Source organism: Neolamprologus multifasciatus, chromosome 15 (genome assembly GCF_963576455.1).
Source record: "Neolamprologus multifasciatus chromosome 15, fNeoMul1.2, whole genome shotgun sequence".
Classification (NCBI taxonomy): Eukaryota; Metazoa; Chordata; class Actinopteri; order Cichliformes; family Cichlidae; genus Neolamprologus; species Neolamprologus multifasciatus.
Window position 1 is genome coordinate 9,983,927 of NC_140453.1, and position 18,093 is coordinate 10,002,019.

General features: G+C 40.0%; 2 protein-coding genes, 1 long non-coding RNA gene, 3 other non-coding genes and 1 pseudogene across 6 annotated transcripts; 5 read left to right on the forward strand and 2 right to left on the reverse strand.

Annotated features, from left to right (window-relative positions):
• The first annotated feature begins 1,681 nt into the window (after positions 1–1,681).
• tmed10 (transmembrane p24 trafficking protein 10) lies at positions 1,682–7,660 on the forward strand. The gene is made up of 5 exons (XM_085133482.1): positions 1,682–1,906; positions 2,856–2,976; positions 4,420–4,493; positions 5,818–5,944; positions 6,285–7,660. Exons 1-5 carry the CDS (start codon positions 1,721–1,723, stop codon positions 6,404–6,406), a joined length of 630 nt encoding a protein of 209 aa, XP_084989608.1. The 5' UTR covers positions 1,682–1,720; the 3' UTR covers positions 6,407–7,660.
• LOC146501579 (uncharacterized) lies at positions 6,570–10,659 on the reverse strand. The gene is made up of 2 exons (XR_014869486.1): positions 10,404–10,659; positions 6,570–10,358 (listed from the first exon to the last, which is right to left on the reverse strand). It is a non-coding gene; the product is annotated as an uncharacterized LOC146501579 (long non-coding RNA).
• Positions 10,660–12,121: 1,462 nt separating this feature from the next.
• eif2b2 (eukaryotic translation initiation factor 2B, subunit 2 beta) lies at positions 12,122–15,204 on the forward strand. Its single transcript, XM_085133481.1, has 8 exons — positions 12,122–12,397; positions 12,650–12,770; positions 13,923–14,071; positions 14,154–14,317; positions 14,412–14,507; positions 14,586–14,723; positions 14,817–14,883; positions 15,012–15,204. The coding sequence occupies exons 1-8, from the start codon at positions 12,226–12,228 to the stop codon at positions 15,167–15,169; spliced, it is 1,065 nt and encodes a 354-aa protein (XP_084989607.1). The 5' UTR covers positions 12,122–12,225; the 3' UTR covers positions 15,170–15,204.
• A 655-nt stretch (positions 15,205–15,859) lies between these two features.
• Positions 15,860–15,942, reverse strand: trnal-cag (transfer RNA leucine (anticodon CAG)). Its single transcript has one exon. It is a non-coding gene; the product is annotated as a tRNA-Leu (tRNA).
• Positions 15,943–16,305: 363 nt separating this feature from the next.
• Positions 16,306–16,377, forward strand: trnaq-cug (transfer RNA glutamine (anticodon CUG)). The gene has a single exon. It is a non-coding gene; the product is annotated as a tRNA-Gln (tRNA).
• A 372-nt stretch (positions 16,378–16,749) lies between these two features.
• Positions 16,750–16,832, forward strand: trnal-cag (transfer RNA leucine (anticodon CAG)). The gene has a single exon. It is a non-coding gene; the product is annotated as a tRNA-Leu (tRNA).
• An 866-nt stretch (positions 16,833–17,698) lies between these two features.
• Positions 17,699–17,972, forward strand: LOC146501584 (signal recognition particle RNA; annotated as a pseudogene).
• The last annotated feature ends 121 nt before the right edge of the window (positions 17,973–18,093 follow it).

Genomic DNA, 18,093 nt, shown 5'->3' on the forward strand with positions numbered 1-18,093 from the left:
AAGAAGAAATTACGCACTTCACTTAAATGCTCCGTTTATGACCAATATACACAAAAAGAAAAGCTCTGAGCAGTTGGAGTTGTGATTAATTTAGGAAAACATTTAACTCAAGAGTTGTAGTCATTCCTCTGACACATTGTGACACACTTATATACAATATGATTTAGTCCTTTAACATACAATATGTGCTTGTCACACCAAAGCACTAAAGCTCATTTACCATCTGTTTTTGAGTATGTCTTGTAAATTTCCCCAGGTTTAACATTAATTCTCCCCCCCCCCCCTCCCCCAGTGTTTCCTTATTTTTCCCTCTTCTTTATCTGTGGGGTTGATTATATTTGGTTTGTGAAATGCAAATATCTGATGTTTCAGTGTAACTGTGTGTAAAATGTACTGGACAATGCAACAAAGTGGCTTATTGTGTGCAGAGAGTTGAATATTGTGACAGTACACGGTGGAAATAGAGAACAGTTGACTCTCTGCTGGAGAATCTACTTTTCTACTTCATGTAATGTCGATGTGGAGCGTTATTATATGAAGTAGAAAAGATTCTGTTGTTGAGGGCTTCGCTAAATAGAATATAGAAAGTGCTCCCCTGCCTGCCCAGTGAGTGGTACAGAGGGCAGTCAGGATTAGATTACACATGAAACATCAAAGGATGAAGAAATCCTCCTTCAGCTTTCACTGGCCAAAATTTTGATTCCTCTTCTGTTGCAGCTGCTGTCTGTTTGGTGTCCATGCCACCTGTCATTGATCACTGCCTTTACACCAATTTAGAGTTTTTCACATATGCATGTACCAGTCTCTCTCTTTGTAGATGATACACTAGCAAATTTCTTAGGTGTTAAATGCTTTGTGGTAAGGGCTCACTGTGACCTGAGCAGTTATTTTTCCAACAGTTTAGTCATAGAAAAGTCTTGCTGTGATTCTTCTGGTGGTTTCTGTCAAGGTAGAGTCCTTGTAAGCATTTTAATTGCCTGAGTGCAAACCAGATCTGCAATTGCATGCCTACTGCAAATGTATCCTTGTCTTTGCACCAAAGTTATAAAAGTAAACCATAACTTAACAAAAACTAAAACTAGGTGCAAAACTGTTTCAGCTACTTTAAAAATGTAACTTAAAGCTTACTCTGCCACTCCAATCAAAACAAAACAAAAAATATTTCTTAGAAAAACATTTCTTGCCACCCATAAATCAAAATTTCAACTCACTAACTCAAAACATCAAGAAAATTAACATAAAACTTAAAATGTCAAGTTATAAAGTTCAGTATATTCAGATAAAAACCAGGGTTTGTGATTGGCAAATACCAGGTTCTATACAAATGTCTTTAGTTTTAGTTTTAGATATAGTAGATATGCTGGACAAAAGGTTTTAAACATGTGCTGCCAGGCAGGAGGAAAAGAGGAAGTACACAGAGAAGACAATTGCCTGGACAAAGTGTTTATATTTTTATATGCTTTATTCTTAATTCCATGAATATTGCTCTTAACCAGTTGGCTAGCCTGGATATAATATAATAAAATAACTGTAAAGGGACTAAGATCAACTCAAATTAACAAAAAATAAAACACTTTGACCGAACTTCACGGACACAGGATCTGCAGTTGGTGTTCCACGTCCAGGCCAGCGGCGGCGCTGGAGTGCTAAGGGAGGCCGGTAGTGTGAGTTGGAAGTCGGTGTTAAGCTGGTTGGCTGGCACGGTCTGGTTGGTCGGTTGATGGTAGCCATGGCTCGAGTCGCTGCGCTACTGCTCTTACCGGTTCTTATTGAATCGGTATTATCAATTTCCTTCTTTTTACCGGTCAACACCAGAAAGTGTTTACGGGAGGAGATCCACAAAGACGTGCTAGTCACGGGGGAGTATGACATAAGCGAGCAGGCGAACACGAAAACTAATCTGAAGGTGAGCGCAGACCTGCTGGCTAGCTACCCTCACCATTACCAAGTTTGTTGTCGGAGCCGAAATGGCTTCAATCTGGTTTTTAATGACCCGATGCTTCGCTTACAAGTGACTCTCGTGGCTATATATGTTAAATTGAGTAATTTCTGCTGCGAAAATGTCTACTGTTGTTAGCATTGTAGCTAGCCCAGGCCCAGAAAACCTCGGCTTCCTGGTTTTAGAAGCTAATTAGCCAGCTGGCTACCATCAGTGCTCGCTAACACCCGTTCAGGTTAATTTGAGGGCTAATTTACTTCTTTTTTTTTAAATTAGTTAAGATACCCTGACACTAGTGAGCACTCGCTGTAACACATAGTGCTCGTATTTATATTAAAACATTGGAGAAACGACCCTGCCGGTGACTTCGTCTGGGCTCTGCTGCTGTTACACGTCAGTCTTAGGGTCCATTCAGCTGGCAAGCACAGCCTAGCCACATTAGCACATTAGCTTCCAACACGTCAGTGGTGGTTTGTGTATTATTTAAATGAAGATGTCAAAAGATTTTCCTCACATCAAAGAAAATGACCGATATTTATACTGTTACAGATTGCACTGCGTCCTCACGAAGTTATTTTTGTTTTTTTTACTCCCCTCATGTTCTAACAGCTGGCAGTTTAATGGCTTGCGTGGGGTGTTGCAGCCTTGCATTTTCAGACACATGTAAGGATGACAAGCAACCATCATCACAATCTCAGCCTATAACTATCTAGAAAACGACACAGTTGAAGTGTCTGAAATCCTCATGTTGGTGTCATAAAAATACCATTATTAGTGATAATACTGGGGAATGATTTAAAATTCCCACATTAAAGAGCAAAGTAATTCAGTATTGATTTAAATAAATATTTCGGTTAATATTCTACTGTTTCTTTAGCTCTTGACTGTTGTTTATTGCTTTTGTGTATCTTTGCAGATCACAGACTCCTCTGGCCACACACTTTACTCCAAGGAAGATGCTTCAAAAGGAAAGTTTGCATTCACCACAGAGGACTATGATATGTTTGAGGTTTGCTTCGAGAGCAAATCGCCCATGGGTAAGCATGCCAACCCCCCATGTGTGTTATGGACAGCTGCTGCTGTTCACACACACTTGGTTTTATGCCTTAGTCACTGTCAAATCTTCTGATTAACCATTTAACCCACTGTCTTCATCCGGTATTACTTATTAGTTTTAGTAGATGTTTGCAGTGATTTTGGGTTATATCGATAGATGGTCATGGATTTGTATGAAACTGAAAAGTGTAAATAATGAAAATGATTAATAAAATAAATGTATGCAAGTGATATTCCAGCCACTGTTGGCCTATAAGGTGGCTGGTGACAACATCTAGTGCTAAATGTTCAACATGACATAATGTACAACTGAAAGACTACATTTATTGATTCTTTACTATATGGGGATTTCTACATTTCAGATAGGAGGAAGAAATAAGAAAGGCCGAAATTATCATCTTTTTTTTTTTTTTTTGTGTCCCGTTTGGATCTTTAGCCATCAGAATTGTTGTCTTAAGGCCAAGAAAGATGCCAAGCGGATTTATTTTACCAAGTGGATCATCATGGCCTTGCCATATTGGTCCATTTGATTGACCTTTATTATAATTATGAATTAATTTTATTTTCGGTTGCTACAAACGGGACAGATATGACTGGGGGATAGGACAGGGAGAAAGAATGAAAGAAAGAGAGGGAGAGAAAGAAAACCAGAGGGGAGAAGAGATGGTGAGAAAGGGGGGAAGAAAGAAAGAAAAACAAACAAAACACCTGGATCACCTGTATGGAGAAAAAAAAAACAGCAGAGAAAGCAAACAAAAAAGAGCAACATAATAAATATAGCACCATCACAATAAACTACCTAGCAGTAGATAACAGTAGATACTAAATATTAAATATTATATTGTGCAGCACGCAAGATAGACAGCGCACAATGTGCTTTGAGGCAGCAGCCAAGAAAGGTGTAGTCCGCGTCTGTGAACACCCGTGTATACACCTGTGTGCATACCTGTGTGGATCAGCATGCTTGTATTCCAAAGGTTTCTCCATGTAACGATCTGCTAGGGAGTGTGGGGAGCCATAGCCCCGTCCCCCAGGGTATGAAGCAGGTATGGAGGACATCCAGGCCCCAGATATCCAGAGGCCCCAGAGTACAAATTATCATCATCACATCAAGCCAATGTTTCAAAATCAGGGCATCGCTACAAATACATCAATTATCTATACGTTTTATGTATTGATTCCTATTTGCACAGTGGCTGTTAAAGTTTTACAATGCCTTTCTTTTCTGGTGTGTAAGTTAGTGATTTTTAGTTCAAGCTTCACAAAGTGCTGTAAAAGAATACACTGTATTCTTTTACGGCACTTTGTGAAGCTTGGTTAAAAAAAAAAAGTGCTAGAAAGGATAAATTATATAAATGATGCTCATTTTAAATGTTTCAGTGAAATTGAATATGATGATTAAAGTTTTTTGCTTTTTTAATCAGGAACTGGAAGAGTGCCTGACCAGCTGGTCAATCTGGACATGAAGCACGGTGTTGAGGCCAAAAACTACGAAGAGGTCAGAATCAGTCTGAAATGTTTGTTTTCATATAGACGATGCACATGGTGTCTTGGAGATCAGGTCAGTAGGTTTTCTTGAAGCAGCCTACAATAGCTTCACTGTTACATATAGGTTTAGTCTCATGTTAATCAAATGTTGCGGAAGCATAATCTAGCAGTTGTGACCTCAGTGCCTCCTTTTTTAAAACTTGTCTTTTTTCTTGGAAGTACTGCTGTAGTTGTCTTTTGTTGAAGGACAGTGTTGACGTCAGGGTGCTTTGGAAATGTGTGCGGGAGGTTCCCTGGCTTCACATCATTCAATTTTTCTTGTATAGGGACGTGTGTATCGTCACAGTACTTGGGGGCCCTTCTGAAAATTTATTACCACTAACTGTGACTGCCTTAGGCAACACTTTAAAAATTTAGGCGTGATAAAGAGCTGTGAGCTGATGATCAGTCCTCCCTCCCCACCCACATGCACAAACATTACATGCCGTTCTTTGCGTGTTGGTGGATGTTCGCCGAGACTTCCAAGTGGGCATTCCTGTTTGTGGGTAGCTGCAATTTCAGCTCCACCCACCATGTATTCACCTACATAGATGGACATGTTACTTATTGAACAAATTTGTAAGCTGTTCAGTGGAGGGTGTAGTTAATGACACTGCAAGAATTCCTCACTGTTGCAAAATACTTGAGAATGTGTGCTTAGTAGAGCCGGCTGTAGTGTGCTGTGTTTTTGATAATTTGGCAGCTCACGGGTTTTTTACATCCAAGGTCCTAATGGCTGAGTGGGCCTGAAAAATAAATAAATATATATTTTACTTTATTTATTTTTGTTTCACACGACTAAAGGATGCATAGAGAAATTAAGTATAAACATTCAAACCTGTGTTTTGGGCAGTTTTCCAGGCCTTTCTTGCACTGATGAGAATTTGTTCTAGTGGCTTACATCAAGTCATGCACAAAAACAAACAAACCAGGAGCTACCACATAACCAAGTGCTGTGTGTTCTGACGCAACACACAGCAAAAAAAAATAAAAATGCAGTGAGTGAGTTCACACTAGTTGAGTTGGTACACGTCGTACATTGATATCATAAAACGCTGTGGTTGGTTGTGGTTGCGGAACAAGGCCAACCACACCCAGGCTTTTCTCAGGTGCAATTGTTCACACCAGAGTTCGAATGGCAGATTCTCATGAGCCTGTGTAAACAGGAATGCTTTGGCATACACATGACACTAGACTGACACCTGCTGGACAAATTATTTAATAACCTTTCTTCTCAAGTTGTTGTACAACCTTCTCTGCCATTTCTCTCTGGTCACTTTCTTTTGTCCCTCCAGATTGCCAAGGTGGAGAAATTGAAGCCTCTTGAGGTTGAGCTCAGGCGCCTGGAAGACCTCTCGGAGTCCATCGTGAATGACTTTGCTTACATGAAAAAAAGAGAAGAGGAGATGCGGGACACCAATGGTAATACAACCCAGCACATACATAGCTATTCAGTAGCTCTCTCACTGAATTCAGTTTAATTTTATTTATATAGTGGCAAATTGCAGCTGTCACCTCAAGGAGCTGTATTTTAGGTTAAAAATCCAACAATCCCAAAAGTCACACAACTCCTTATAAACTTGGACTTGGTGACTGTGGGAAGGGCTGGAGCAGCCATCTGCTGCAAATGTTGCTTTGTTATTGTTTTCAAAGACGTCAGAGTAAAGTTGTCTGCTTGTAGTGGTTGCTTCAGTGATGAACAAGGAGTATTGCATCACTGTCCTATAACATGGCTACCCTTTTTTCGGTCATCTGTCTACAGAATCCACCAACACACGCGTGCTGTACTTCAGCATATTCTCCATGTGCTGTCTGATTGGGCTGGCCACATGGCAGGTCTTCTACTTGAGGCGTTTCTTCAAGGCTAAGAAGCTGATCGAGTAGAGCGACCCGCTCCCAGCTCCTTACCTCGCGGGACGCTGCCTGACGGTCAGCCAACACATCCAAACATCCACCCTCCTTGGACTAGCTTCAGCAAACAACAGCAAGTGGGGGCTCAAAATCTAGTTTTCAAGGCTGAGAGAGAGAGTACCAAGGTTTTCTTCTGGGGAAAAATAAAACTAAAAATAAAAAAAATATCACCTGCTTATTTAGTGGTTGGAAACATGAAAAGCGCTGTAGGGAGAAATGCACTGTAAGACATGGGAGATGTCCGTCTCTGTGGTTGACATTTCTGTCTGCACTGTTTCGAATGTTGCAGCTCACTGAATAAGAACTTGTTCCTTCGAGCGTTCGTTGAACAGCAATGTTTGATTTTGAGCTCAGTTTGAATGGATGTGCCATGAGCGAATGTCTTTTGCCCTCCTGTTTATACACTCACTCTTTGCCATGCCAAGTAAACTAGATCCTTGGTGCCCTTTTATTGAGTGAAGGCTCTTTGAAAACACAGTTTGTTGTTACTTTGATGAGACAATTGGCAACCACTGAACTTCTGTGTTTTGTCACTTAATTTGCATACATGTCTGGTAGCTAAATTTAACTGTTTAGTTTTTTTTTCATATTGTAATTACCACTTAGTTCTTTCAACTGGTAATTTTCTTTTTCTTTTTGGGGGTTGTGAGTTGTCAGTAATATTCTTAGTTGTAAATTAGGTCATTTCTATGGGCTCTTGCATAGAGTTTTGTTTCGGAACATTAACATCACCTATCAAATGAAGCAAGGAACCAAAAACCTTGTTCCTAGGAAGGAATTTGTAACATCCTATGTATATGGTTATGAGTAAAAACACCCTCCTGATTTCTATTATACAGTTTATATATATCTATATATATATTTGTGAAAGCTTCTCCTGTCAGAGTGCAATGGACAGAAGTGTTGAAATGTAAAGCTGTCCAAGCATTTTCAGTCACAGGCCCTTCTTCTTGACACTGTTAGAGCTAATTATTCTTCTGAAATTTCACAAATATCAGTTCCCAACTACAGTATGTGCAGATCCATCCAACATGCTTCTTTCCAGCAGAATTGCTTTGGCTCGGGGTGGTTGCAGATGGTTTTTGATGGGGATAAATTAAAGCATCTGTCATGGGGTACATTTTTAACAGTGAACATTGTGCGCAGTCACTGATTTTTATGTTGACTGATTAAATTTTGTAAATTTGTGTTGGGCTTTTATTCAATAAACTATTGGATGGATTTACATTATTTTTGTTTTGTCCTTTGAATTGCCTATTTAGGCATTTTTGAAAAGTAGGAGACGCATGTGGAGTGCATGTGCTCTCATTGGCTGATTTGTTATGTACCCCTGCTCAACTGCCAAGTAGTGCATGCATCTAATCAATCACATGGCAGCAGCTCAGTGCATTTAGACATGTAGACATGGTCAAGACAACCTGCTCAAGGTCAAGCTGAGCATCAGAATGGCGAAGAAAGGGGATTTGCGTGGCTTTGAATGTGGCCTGTTTGTTGGTGCCAGATGGGCTCATCTGAGTATATCAGAAACTGCTTGTCCACTTGAATTTTCTCCACACAACCATCTCCGGGGTTTCCGGAGTATGGGTTTAAAAAAAAAAAAAAGGAAAATATCCAGTGAGCAGGAGCTCTCGCAAGTTGGGTGAAACTCCCTCATCGATGCAAGAGGTCAGAGAATGACCAGATTGTTTTAATCATTTTTAGTCATGTTTTTGTGTTTTTACTGTTTTAAATAAATCTGAAACCTCCATTTATTTTGCCTTTCCACGTTTCCAACATGTTACATATATGCATGTTCTGTATTGTTTAGCTGTAAAGAAGGCTAAAGAACAATTTCTGCTCTTATTTCACATGTACTAATGCTTTATAGCGGTTTTAAAAACAAAGCCTGTTTGACTACAATGGCAACTGTCACTTCAGTTAGACTGTCATTCTTCTGTTACTGCTGGTTGATTGAAAGCAAATAATAGCTCAAAAAAAAACACTTGTCACACCCAAGGTATTCAGAACAGCGTCTATGAATGGACAACATACAGAAGCTTGGGAAGATGGGCTGCAGCAGGAGAAGACCACACCAGGTGTATTTCCTGTCTGTTAACAACAGGAAACTGAGGCTAAAGTTCACGCAGGCTCACCAGAATTGGACAAAAGAAGATTTGGAGTAAGGAACATGAAAACTTGGATTCCGTATGCCTCGTATCACTGGTTCGGGATGGTAGTGATGATGTAATGAAGTTGGGGATGTTTCTTTGGCAGCACCTTGTTGAATCTTTGCCACAAAGAATTAAAGCAGTTCTGAAGGCAAAAGAGTGTGCTGCTGAAGTGTGTTTATGTTTGTTTATGACTGTTATTGAATCTGCTGAGTGCTACAGTTTCTAACATGAAGCCATCATGTTAAAGTGACTTGGTGCTTTCATGTCTGACACTTTCCAGTAGCCTAATGTTTAGATGTGGAAGTCACCTTTTAAATGTATTTTTTGCCAGATCAAAGTGAAAAAAATCAATTAAATAATTTTAGTAATAAACAATCTAGAAATAGACTAAAATCTAGTGGAAAAAAAGAGTTGCTAACAAATTAAAACCAAGCAGAAAAACAGGTGTCCTGTGTGTCACAGCCTGATGACATTCAAATTTCCTGTCACACTAATGATTTTAAACCAGAAATCCAAACATCCCATCACCATAACAGCAGTTATTTAGGTTGGCTAGAGATCCTGCCTCACTAACCTATTAATCTTACTTTTTAGAACAACTCTTTCTGTTGATCACAGTAATGACCAATAAAAATTCTTTTTGCATGCCTTAAAGCACATGAATAATGATCACTAATGAGCAATTAGTGATCAAACTGTCCAGAAGATGATAACCATCTGAACACAGCTAGGATGCATGCAACACAGTGTATCTGAAGAGATGATGGAGCCATTAACCTTGTGTGGAAGATGCTTCAATCCAAACAATTTCCAATAGATTGAACCTCTGCAGTGAGAAGAGGCAAATGCCATCAAAAGATAAAAAGTGAGCAACTGTGTTGTTATCTTTGTGTTTTGTGAGGCAATACTTTAAAATGTCTTATATGCATTCAAATAAAATACTTGTGTCTGAAAGAGGAAGGCTGACAGTCACGACTGTTACTGGAGGGTAATACAGAGACGCCAGGGTGTACTTTAGTTAGAGATTCCACTTATAGTTGCCATCAATTATTCAGACTCCCAGATCAGTGCCACAGGATACCTGCACCATAATCACAATCCACCAGGCTCAATACAAAATCACATGATTGTGACAGACAATAACCTCAACATTAATTTCAAGGTGATGGAATATCATGGGACTGCGCTCTATTATTGCTCTGTTATAATCCCCCTGCATAAAGCAACAGTCCCATTCTAGTGAGCCGCCATATTCTCAGAAACTATATATTACTTATAGTTAGCAGAAATCCAAGAAAAGTCAGCAGTATTTCAATGGCTTAATATCAAGGCCAAATTTCCACTCAGCCTCAGACTCAGGTAACCAAGGGCTGCTTGAGAATATAACCCCCCATTAAACAGCTGACAAGGATACAAAGAGTTTTTTTTTTTAAAAAAGGAAGATGATTTATTTTGGCCATCATACTGAGGCTATGTCCACACGTACCCGGGTATTTTTGAAAACGCAGATTTTTCTATGCGTTTGCACCTTTCATCCACACGCAAACGGCGTTTTCGGTCACTGAAAACGGAGATTTCTAAAAACTCCGGCCAGGGTGGATATTTTCTAAAACTCCGTTTTTGCATTTACGTGTGGACGAGAAAAACGCAGAAAACGCAGCGTCAAAGGTGTGCGCCTTTTTTTGACGTCACAGTGTGCGCCACGTTATTGTTTCGGTGAGATGAATTTCTACAATACTGTTACTGTTAATTGTACTCTCTGCAGTGTTTAAATGCTTACATATAGTAACACACAGTTACTGTCCCTCCATACATACGACTAGGTTCTGCTTCTATGCCCCAGCTTTGTTTATTTTTTCCCACCTAGGGTTCTAGACTTCTGATTGGCCAACATTTCTACACGGTTAGGAATATAGCGCCACCTGCTGCTTTGGCATGTTTTCCTTCATTTCTGCCTTTACGTGTGGACGGGATTATCTTTTAAAACGACAACGGAAAATCTCCGTTTTCAAAAATACCCGTGTACGTGTGGACATAGCCTAAGACACATGTAAAATCCTACTCTTTAGGACTGTGTTTTCCAACCACTGTGACCAAGAAATCAGGAGTTTCTGATCAGGAGTACCATGGAAGATTATCTGGTTCCACCTGATTAGTACACTGAGGGATCTGCGTGAGTAACTGGCAGAACAATTACATTCTCTTCCACTAGAGGGCAGTACAACTATCTGCTCTAATTAAATGGGTTGCCAACTGCCAGTAAAATAGAAGATGATGTAGAGGAAATTACATTGTCAGTGAGACAACGCAGCGCATAATAGCAATAGATAAATATTTGAAAAGAAAAAGTGGTCAATCTGACCTGGGTCCTGGAGAAAATTGCGACCCAGACGAAGGCCGTAGCATGAGTAGTGATCAGAAAAAGCAAAAAAGGTATACTGGGGACAAACCGAGCCAGTTCCGCTATGTCTGGTGCGCGGGGGAAATGATCAATATGCCTTTTGTGACATTTTTGTTTGGTGGTGTGCCGCGTGATTTTTCTAATGTTAAATATGTGCCATGGCTCCAAAAGGTTGGGAAACACTTCTTTAGGAAATATATGTTTCCAACAGTGCAGTGTGATCACTTTCAATGACAGTCTGACAATGACAGGAAGAAGAAAAGCCTCTTGTGATGTGTTTGTGTCTTATTTATATTTTATTTAGTTGTATATAATTTTTTTAAATTATTTTTGTTGCATTTTTACAGTATGTATAAATTAACCAGGAGTGGACTAGATCTAATAAACTGTCAACTTTGTGTAAATATACATATGTTTTCTATAAAATTTGAAACCAAACGAGCAGCCAGCCCGTTCACTAATTTCTCAATTAAAATGTTTTAACGATACATAGACGATAAATATCTACTATTTTTTATTGCTATGATAGTAACTATTAATATTACTATAATTTATCTTTCTTGCACTGTTTTCCATTTCTCTTAAAAAATCCACTTCTTTCCATCCAGCATCTATGGCCCAAAATGGCCATAAAAAGGAATATTTGTCAAGAAAAAATTAAATTAAATGGAAATAGCACAAAGCATTGACCAGAAAGGTGTATGCTTTAGCTGAAGCTTGTTATATCTCCAATGTATACAGAGCATATTTTCATAAATAGCAAGCAAGACTTTTATTATGGAATCTAATTTCTGCCACTAGGAAAACTAAAATTAAAAACCTTTTGTCTATAAGTCCAAAGTTGGAGTTATTGTCTCAAAATTTCAGCTTATGTACTCAATCTTCAGAGAAAATAACTAAAAATTGATCAAATAGCATATATGTTCAAGTTATTAAGTCCGGGTTTTGAGATAATAACCCGATATTTTTTACTTGTGTTTTACGATATATAAATAATAATAATAAAAATATATATCGTTGTTTTACATTTCACTTTCAGACTGTCATTTTACTGTAGAAATGGGAAATTGTTGTAATTTCGACCCACTCTACTGTAACGCACGTGAAGCGGCAGACCAATCAGATGACGGCGAGCCCACAGCCACCCGGATGTACTCCTGAAGAGCTTCCTCGTCAAAACACTGGCATGGTGGAACTATTGAATGACTCAAGTGTTACAGTGACAGCTTTTTAAAACAGCTATGCCGGGCCCATACAAAGAAACAGACCTAACCGAGAGGGTCGAGGCGTTCCTGTCCGACCTGAAGCGCGGGGGGACCGGGGCAGGACCTCTCCGGGGCTCTGCGGAGACAGCCCGAGAAACGACAGCCCTGCTCCGCAAAATTACAGCTCAGGCTCGGTGGGGCAGTGCAGGTACTGAATGCTGTTTGTCGTCGACACAGTGAAGTTAACTGCAGCGACAGCTGCCATTTTAGTCAAACAGGCTTTGTTTCGGGTATAACGCTGTAGTACATGACAAATAAGCTTTCGTTAGCTTTCCTTATATCTAAACAATACAGAATATACATATGTAAAATGTAAAAAATAGTTGCTGATGTAAAATCATGCACAAAAAACATTATATTCCAAGATTTTGGTCTTTTACAAACATCTTCTCGATTTCAGGTGATCTGATGGAAATAATCCGCAAAGAGGGGAGGAGGATGACAGCAGCCCAGCCCTCAGAGACCACAGTGGGTAACATGATCAGACGGGTGCTGAAGATCATCAGAGAGGAATATGCCAGGTGAGGACGCCAAAACGTACCATTTTCAAAAAAAAAAAACATTTGGTCCTTTTTAATTTGATAGCAGCGTGTCCCAAAAACGTTCGGATGAGGAGAACAAAAGGCTGGAAAAGTAAGCAGTACTAAAAGTAAACAGCTGGAGGAACATTTTAAAACCAATTTAGGTGAACTGGGAACAGGGCATTAACATGACTGGGTATAAAAGAGCATCTTAAAGAGGCAAAGTAAAGTAAAGATCAACAGAGGTTCACCAGTCTGCAAAAGCCCTCCATAAATTGTTGATGAATTTCAGAATAATGTTCCTCAACGTAAAAATGTGAACACTTTGAATATCGCATCATGAAAAGATTTTGAGAAACTCGAGAAGTCTCTGTGCGCAAGGGACCAGACTGAAAAACAGGACTGGATGCCTGTGATATTCAGGCCCTCATATGGCACTGCATTTAAAACAGACATGATTCTGTCATGAAAATTCACTGCATGGGATCAAGAGCACTTAAAGAAATCATTGTTTGTGTTCACCTGTGTTCATCCACAAGTGTATGTTAAAGCTATACCATGTAAAGAAGAAACCAAATGAGTCAAAGTGGAAAACTCTTCTATGCATCATCAGTGCTGAAAACTATTTACAGGTTTTAGAGTAACATATGTTTCCATTCAGATATTGGTAAACTGCATCTTGTACAGCAGTGTGGCTCTGTAGTAGAGGTGCTTCGGCTCTGAGCTTCCCTGCCTGCAGTCCAGACCTTTGACTATCTGGAAACATTTTATGCATGTTGAAGTAAAGTAAATGTGACAAAGAAAACCCAGGACTATCGAACAGCTAGAATCCTCCAGCATCTTTCCTCTTCATTTCCCAGATGTTTACAAACTATTTACGAACATGTTGCTGTCCCAACCTATTTGAGATGTGTCACTGCCCTCAAATTGAAAACAAACTAATGAGCTGCAGTTTCAAGTTTTTTCTTCTGTCCCAGAAAACCATTTGACCTAACAGTTGAAGTTGAATCAATAGGCAGCCATGAAAAGCAAGTACAATCGTACCATATATTAAAGGATGAGAGTATGTTGCTTAGAAATACTTAAGCTATAGACGGCTGAAATACTTTGTGTTTTTGGTGAGATTTGTGCTTAGCTGTGTTTTTCTTTCAGATCTCGGGGCAGCAGTGAAGAAGCAGACCAGGAATCCCTCCACAAGTTGCTGACCTCTGGGGGTCTCAGCGAGGAGAACTTCAGGCAACCTTTTGCTCTCCTCAAATCCAACGTCATCGAGGCCATCAATGAGCTACTCACTGAACTGGGTAAGTTGCGTTATTACCAAGATAGCGTCAGTTTGTATTTCAAATCACTCCAATTCTTGGTGCCCATCATTCTATTTTTCAGAGGGAACGACCGACAACATCGCCATGCAGGCCCTGGAGCACATCCACTCTAATGAGGTCATCATGACGATCGGCCGCTCGCGCACCGTGGAGGCTTTCCTCAAAGATGCTGCACGCAAACGCAAGTTTCACGTCATTGTGGCAGAGTGTGCTCCTTTCTGCCAGGTAGCTCATCTACATCAGTCATAAAGGAAATACTAAATGTCTAACTTTAGATAGAAAACACAGTTCCTAATCTTATTTTTTCACCTCTCAACAGGGGCACGAAATGGCTACAAACCTCTCAAAGGCTGGCATCGAAACAACTGTGATCACAGATGCTGCCATATTTGCAGTCATGTCTCGAGTTAATAAGGTATTTAACATTTTAAGGAGACGTTAGCGCAGTCATGTTAGAGCATGCAGGTGAACTTGTGTCATGATCTTTTTGCAGGTCATCATTGGTACACAGACAGTTCTAGCAAATGGAGGCCTGAGGGCCATCAACGGGACACACACACTGGCCCTTGCAGCTAAGCATCACTCCACACCTCTGATTGTTTGTGCTCCCATGTTCAAGCTCTCACCTCAGGTAAGAGATTACTCCAAAGTCAGAGTTATCTACTTTCAACCCCCATAAATGATTAAACTCATACTTCTGTGAACATGATATGTCATACTTCAGTTTCCAAATGAAGAGGATACCTTCCATAAGTTTGTCTCCCCACATGAAGTGCTCCCGTTCACTGAAGGTAACATTTGCAACAAAACTGACCTCAACCACGTGCCCACCTTTCGAAAATCCTTTTCAGATTTGGACATATCCTCTTTGTCAGGTTTTTTTTTTTTAATAACTCACATTTTTCTGTTTGTATTTCAGGTGAGATTCTCTCAAAGGTGAATGTGCACTGTCCTGTGTTTGACTATGTCCCACCCGAGCTCATCACACTGTTCATCTCCAACATCGGAGGACACGCACCGTCATATATCTACAGACTGATGAGTGAACTTTACCACCCAGAGGACCATGAACTTTAATCGGTGTATTTAACAAATAAATAGAAATGAATGATTTTGCAGTGTAGTTTGTGTCTCTTTTGATGTGGTTTCATTTTTTGTACCTGAAGTCCCTTACAATAAAGAGAGAGCTGTTAAGAACAGCTGAGGTTATTATTATTATTAATATTATTATTAATATTATTATGTACTGGTGTAACACGAGTACAATATCATAATATCATAATGAATAACACTGACTTCCCTTTAATGGAACAATGGATTCAAACTACGATGTGGAAACAGAGTTACATGATCCTGATGAACAGCAGACTGTAATTGCAACTGCTGTCCAGGTGGAGGTGGTGGAGGACAAGCAGAGCAGCAGGTTTGTGAGTATTTCTGATGGCGATAAGAAGAATAAGACTTGGAAAAAGTCAGGTTTCATCACAATAGTCTCAGTGTGAACGTCTCCAAAGAGAGGTGAGAGTGGAACAATGGTAATCCTCTCCCTTTGGTGAATTTTTTTCAAATTATTCAGGACTTCACAGTGTTGATGATTACAAAAGGGTAGAGGGACTACAAGCACACAACTAAGATATCTTTGGCATTAACACAGATGTTCATGATTTCAGTAGTAAAGTGATTTCTTTTTTTCTTTTTTTGGGGGGGGGGGGGGGGGAGACTACAAACAGCAACCTGAAGGTGTGACAGATCATGGAAAAATTTCGCTGTCAGAAGTGGGATTCGAACCCACGCCTCCAGGGGAGACTGCGACCTGAACGCAGCGCCTTAGACCGCTCGGCCATCCTGACATGCAAACGACATCTCATTAATCCCGCGCAGCTGCTGACTTGTATGCACGTATGTTTATGATTAACAAAAACAAATAAAAATAATTACAAAGAAAATATATTGATTTAAAAGTTCGTGTTAAATGTTGTAAGTCACATCGAAATAGTTAGAAAGTTTAAGCAGAGACGCTAGATGGGGAATCACAGCCCAACCTGTGAATTGATTTCCACTGAAAGCCCAGCTGCTTTCCTGTTGGGTGATTATCATTAACACAGAACACGGGATTAAGGGCAACCTGGCAACCTGGCATTACAACCAGGCAAAAAGTATGATTGAATTTTTAGCAGGTTGCCACGATCTGACAGAATGACCGCTACAGCAAAGGTTCCATGGTGTAATGGTTAGCACTCTGGACTCTGAATCCAGCGATCCGAGTTCAAATCTCGGTGGGACCTGAGTTTTGGGAGGTGAAACCATACTACACGTCTTCTCTGGCACTTTGAATTTCTGAATTGTGTTTTCAGTGAACACCAAAATCAAGCAGCTAACCATGACGTCATGACGTCTGCCTTTACAAAACACTTGTCAATCATTAAAGAGTAGTACTAAACAGCTGTTTGAAATTCAGTTGCACACCACACAAAGTTACAGAGTAAAAGTCACAAACACGCTGCTGACTCAACAACTGTACAGCACTAAACCTCCTCTGTCTTTAACATCAAAAAACAAACAAACATGACCATCGTGGTGTGGGTTTTGTGTATTACATGCACTTAACATACAAGTATGTCAAATGGAAATCGCAACTTCGCGGGATTATTCAATAGGTCAGGATGGCCGAGCGGTCTAAGGCGCTGCGTTCAGGTCGCAGTCTCCCCTGGAGGCGTGGGTTCGAATCCCACTTCTGACAATTGTATCTTTGCACTTCTTTCTTACTGCTACTCATGGGTCTTTGATCAGTGGTTGTTGATCAATGGTCATGAGAATTTGCATAATCATAATGAAGGAACTGACCTCCAAGCCCACTGTTCCTTCAGGGGGCTGCTTTCAGTCATTATGCAAATATATTGTTTATAAGATTGGGGAAACCTGCAGTCAGCTGAGACTGAAGTCACTTGGATGAGTGACGAGACGTTTCTCCCACTGAAAACGCTACATCCAGATGAACAGAATCAACCTTTGGAGACTTCTTACTGTTGTGACAAAATACACTTGAAACTGGCAACTATGAGAGTTGCGCACAGTTCATCCCTGACAGCAGTGGATTTTGTAATCATGCACAATGTAACAACATTCTAGATAATTGTAATAAAATTCACTAGAGGGTGGATTTGTTTACACTTACACCGATGTGCTAAAAACCTGATTTTGTGAAGTCAAGACTTTCAGCAACAATCTTTATCTTTTACTCCAACTATCCCAAAATAAGGACTGGTCCTTCCCATGTGATGGTATGAAAATATGAAAGGCTGTCATCATTTCAGATGTTTTCTGTGTAAATGTTTGTTTGTTTTTCCACCTTGCCTTGCTTGGTATCATTCTTTTCAGCACAAGCTTACGTGTCTGAATTTACAGTTATTTTTTCATTGACATACTGTATTAACACAACTGATCTGAAATCACACAAGAACATAAAATGCTAGTAGTAGTTATGTTTTCTTATGTGCACTCATCTTTGCTGCCCATCATTACAACTTTGCTAATGATGGGCAGCAGGTTAGTGTCATGATGTCACCTCAGACGTAGTTAAAAGCCCTGTTAACGTAGCTGCTTCTCGCCGGGTGCGGTGGTGCGTGCCTGTAATCCAAGCTACCGGGAGGCTGAGATTGGAGGATCATTTGAGCTCAGGAGCTCTGAGCTGCAGCAGGCTATGTCGATCGGGTGTCTGCACTAAGTTCAGCATTGATATGGTGATCCTGGGGGAGCCCGGGACCACCAGGTCACCTATGGTTTCATGTTTGCATCTTATAACCAGTGTTGGGTAAGTTACTTTAAATTAGTAACTTAGTTACATTACTAGTTACTTCTATAAAAAGTAACTCAGTTACTTCAAGTTACTCGTTACTTTCAAAGTAACTAGTTACTATTCCATTCCATTCCATTACTATTACCATTCAAAAATGTCATGTGACAACCTCATTGGCTTATGGAATTCTGATGTCACAGGCTTC

Excerpts from the sequence above, each read along its gene's own strand:
- tmed10 (XM_085133482.1), top strand. The coding sequence starts at position 1,721 with ATGGTAGCCATGGCTCGAGTCGCTGCGCTACTGCTCTTACCGGTTCTT. Across the intron at positions 1,907-2,855 it reads ACACGAAAACTAATCTGAAG|ATCACAGACTCCTCTGGCCA; the intron begins GTGAGCGCAGAC and ends GTATCTTTGCAG. Across the intron at positions 2,977-4,419 it reads CGAGAGCAAATCGCCCATGG|GAACTGGAAGAGTGCCTGAC; the intron begins GTAAGCATGCCA and ends TTTTTTAATCAG.
- eif2b2 (XM_085133481.1), top strand. The coding sequence starts at position 12,226 with ATGCCGGGCCCATACAAAGAAACAGACCTAACCGAGAGGGTCGAGGCG. Across the intron at positions 12,398-12,649 it reads GGCTCGGTGGGGCAGTGCAG|GTGATCTGATGGAAATAATC; the intron begins GTACTGAATGCT and ends TCTCGATTTCAG. Across the intron at positions 14,508-14,585 it reads TCATGTCTCGAGTTAATAAG|GTCATCATTGGTACACAGAC; the intron begins GTATTTAACATT and ends ATCTTTTTGCAG.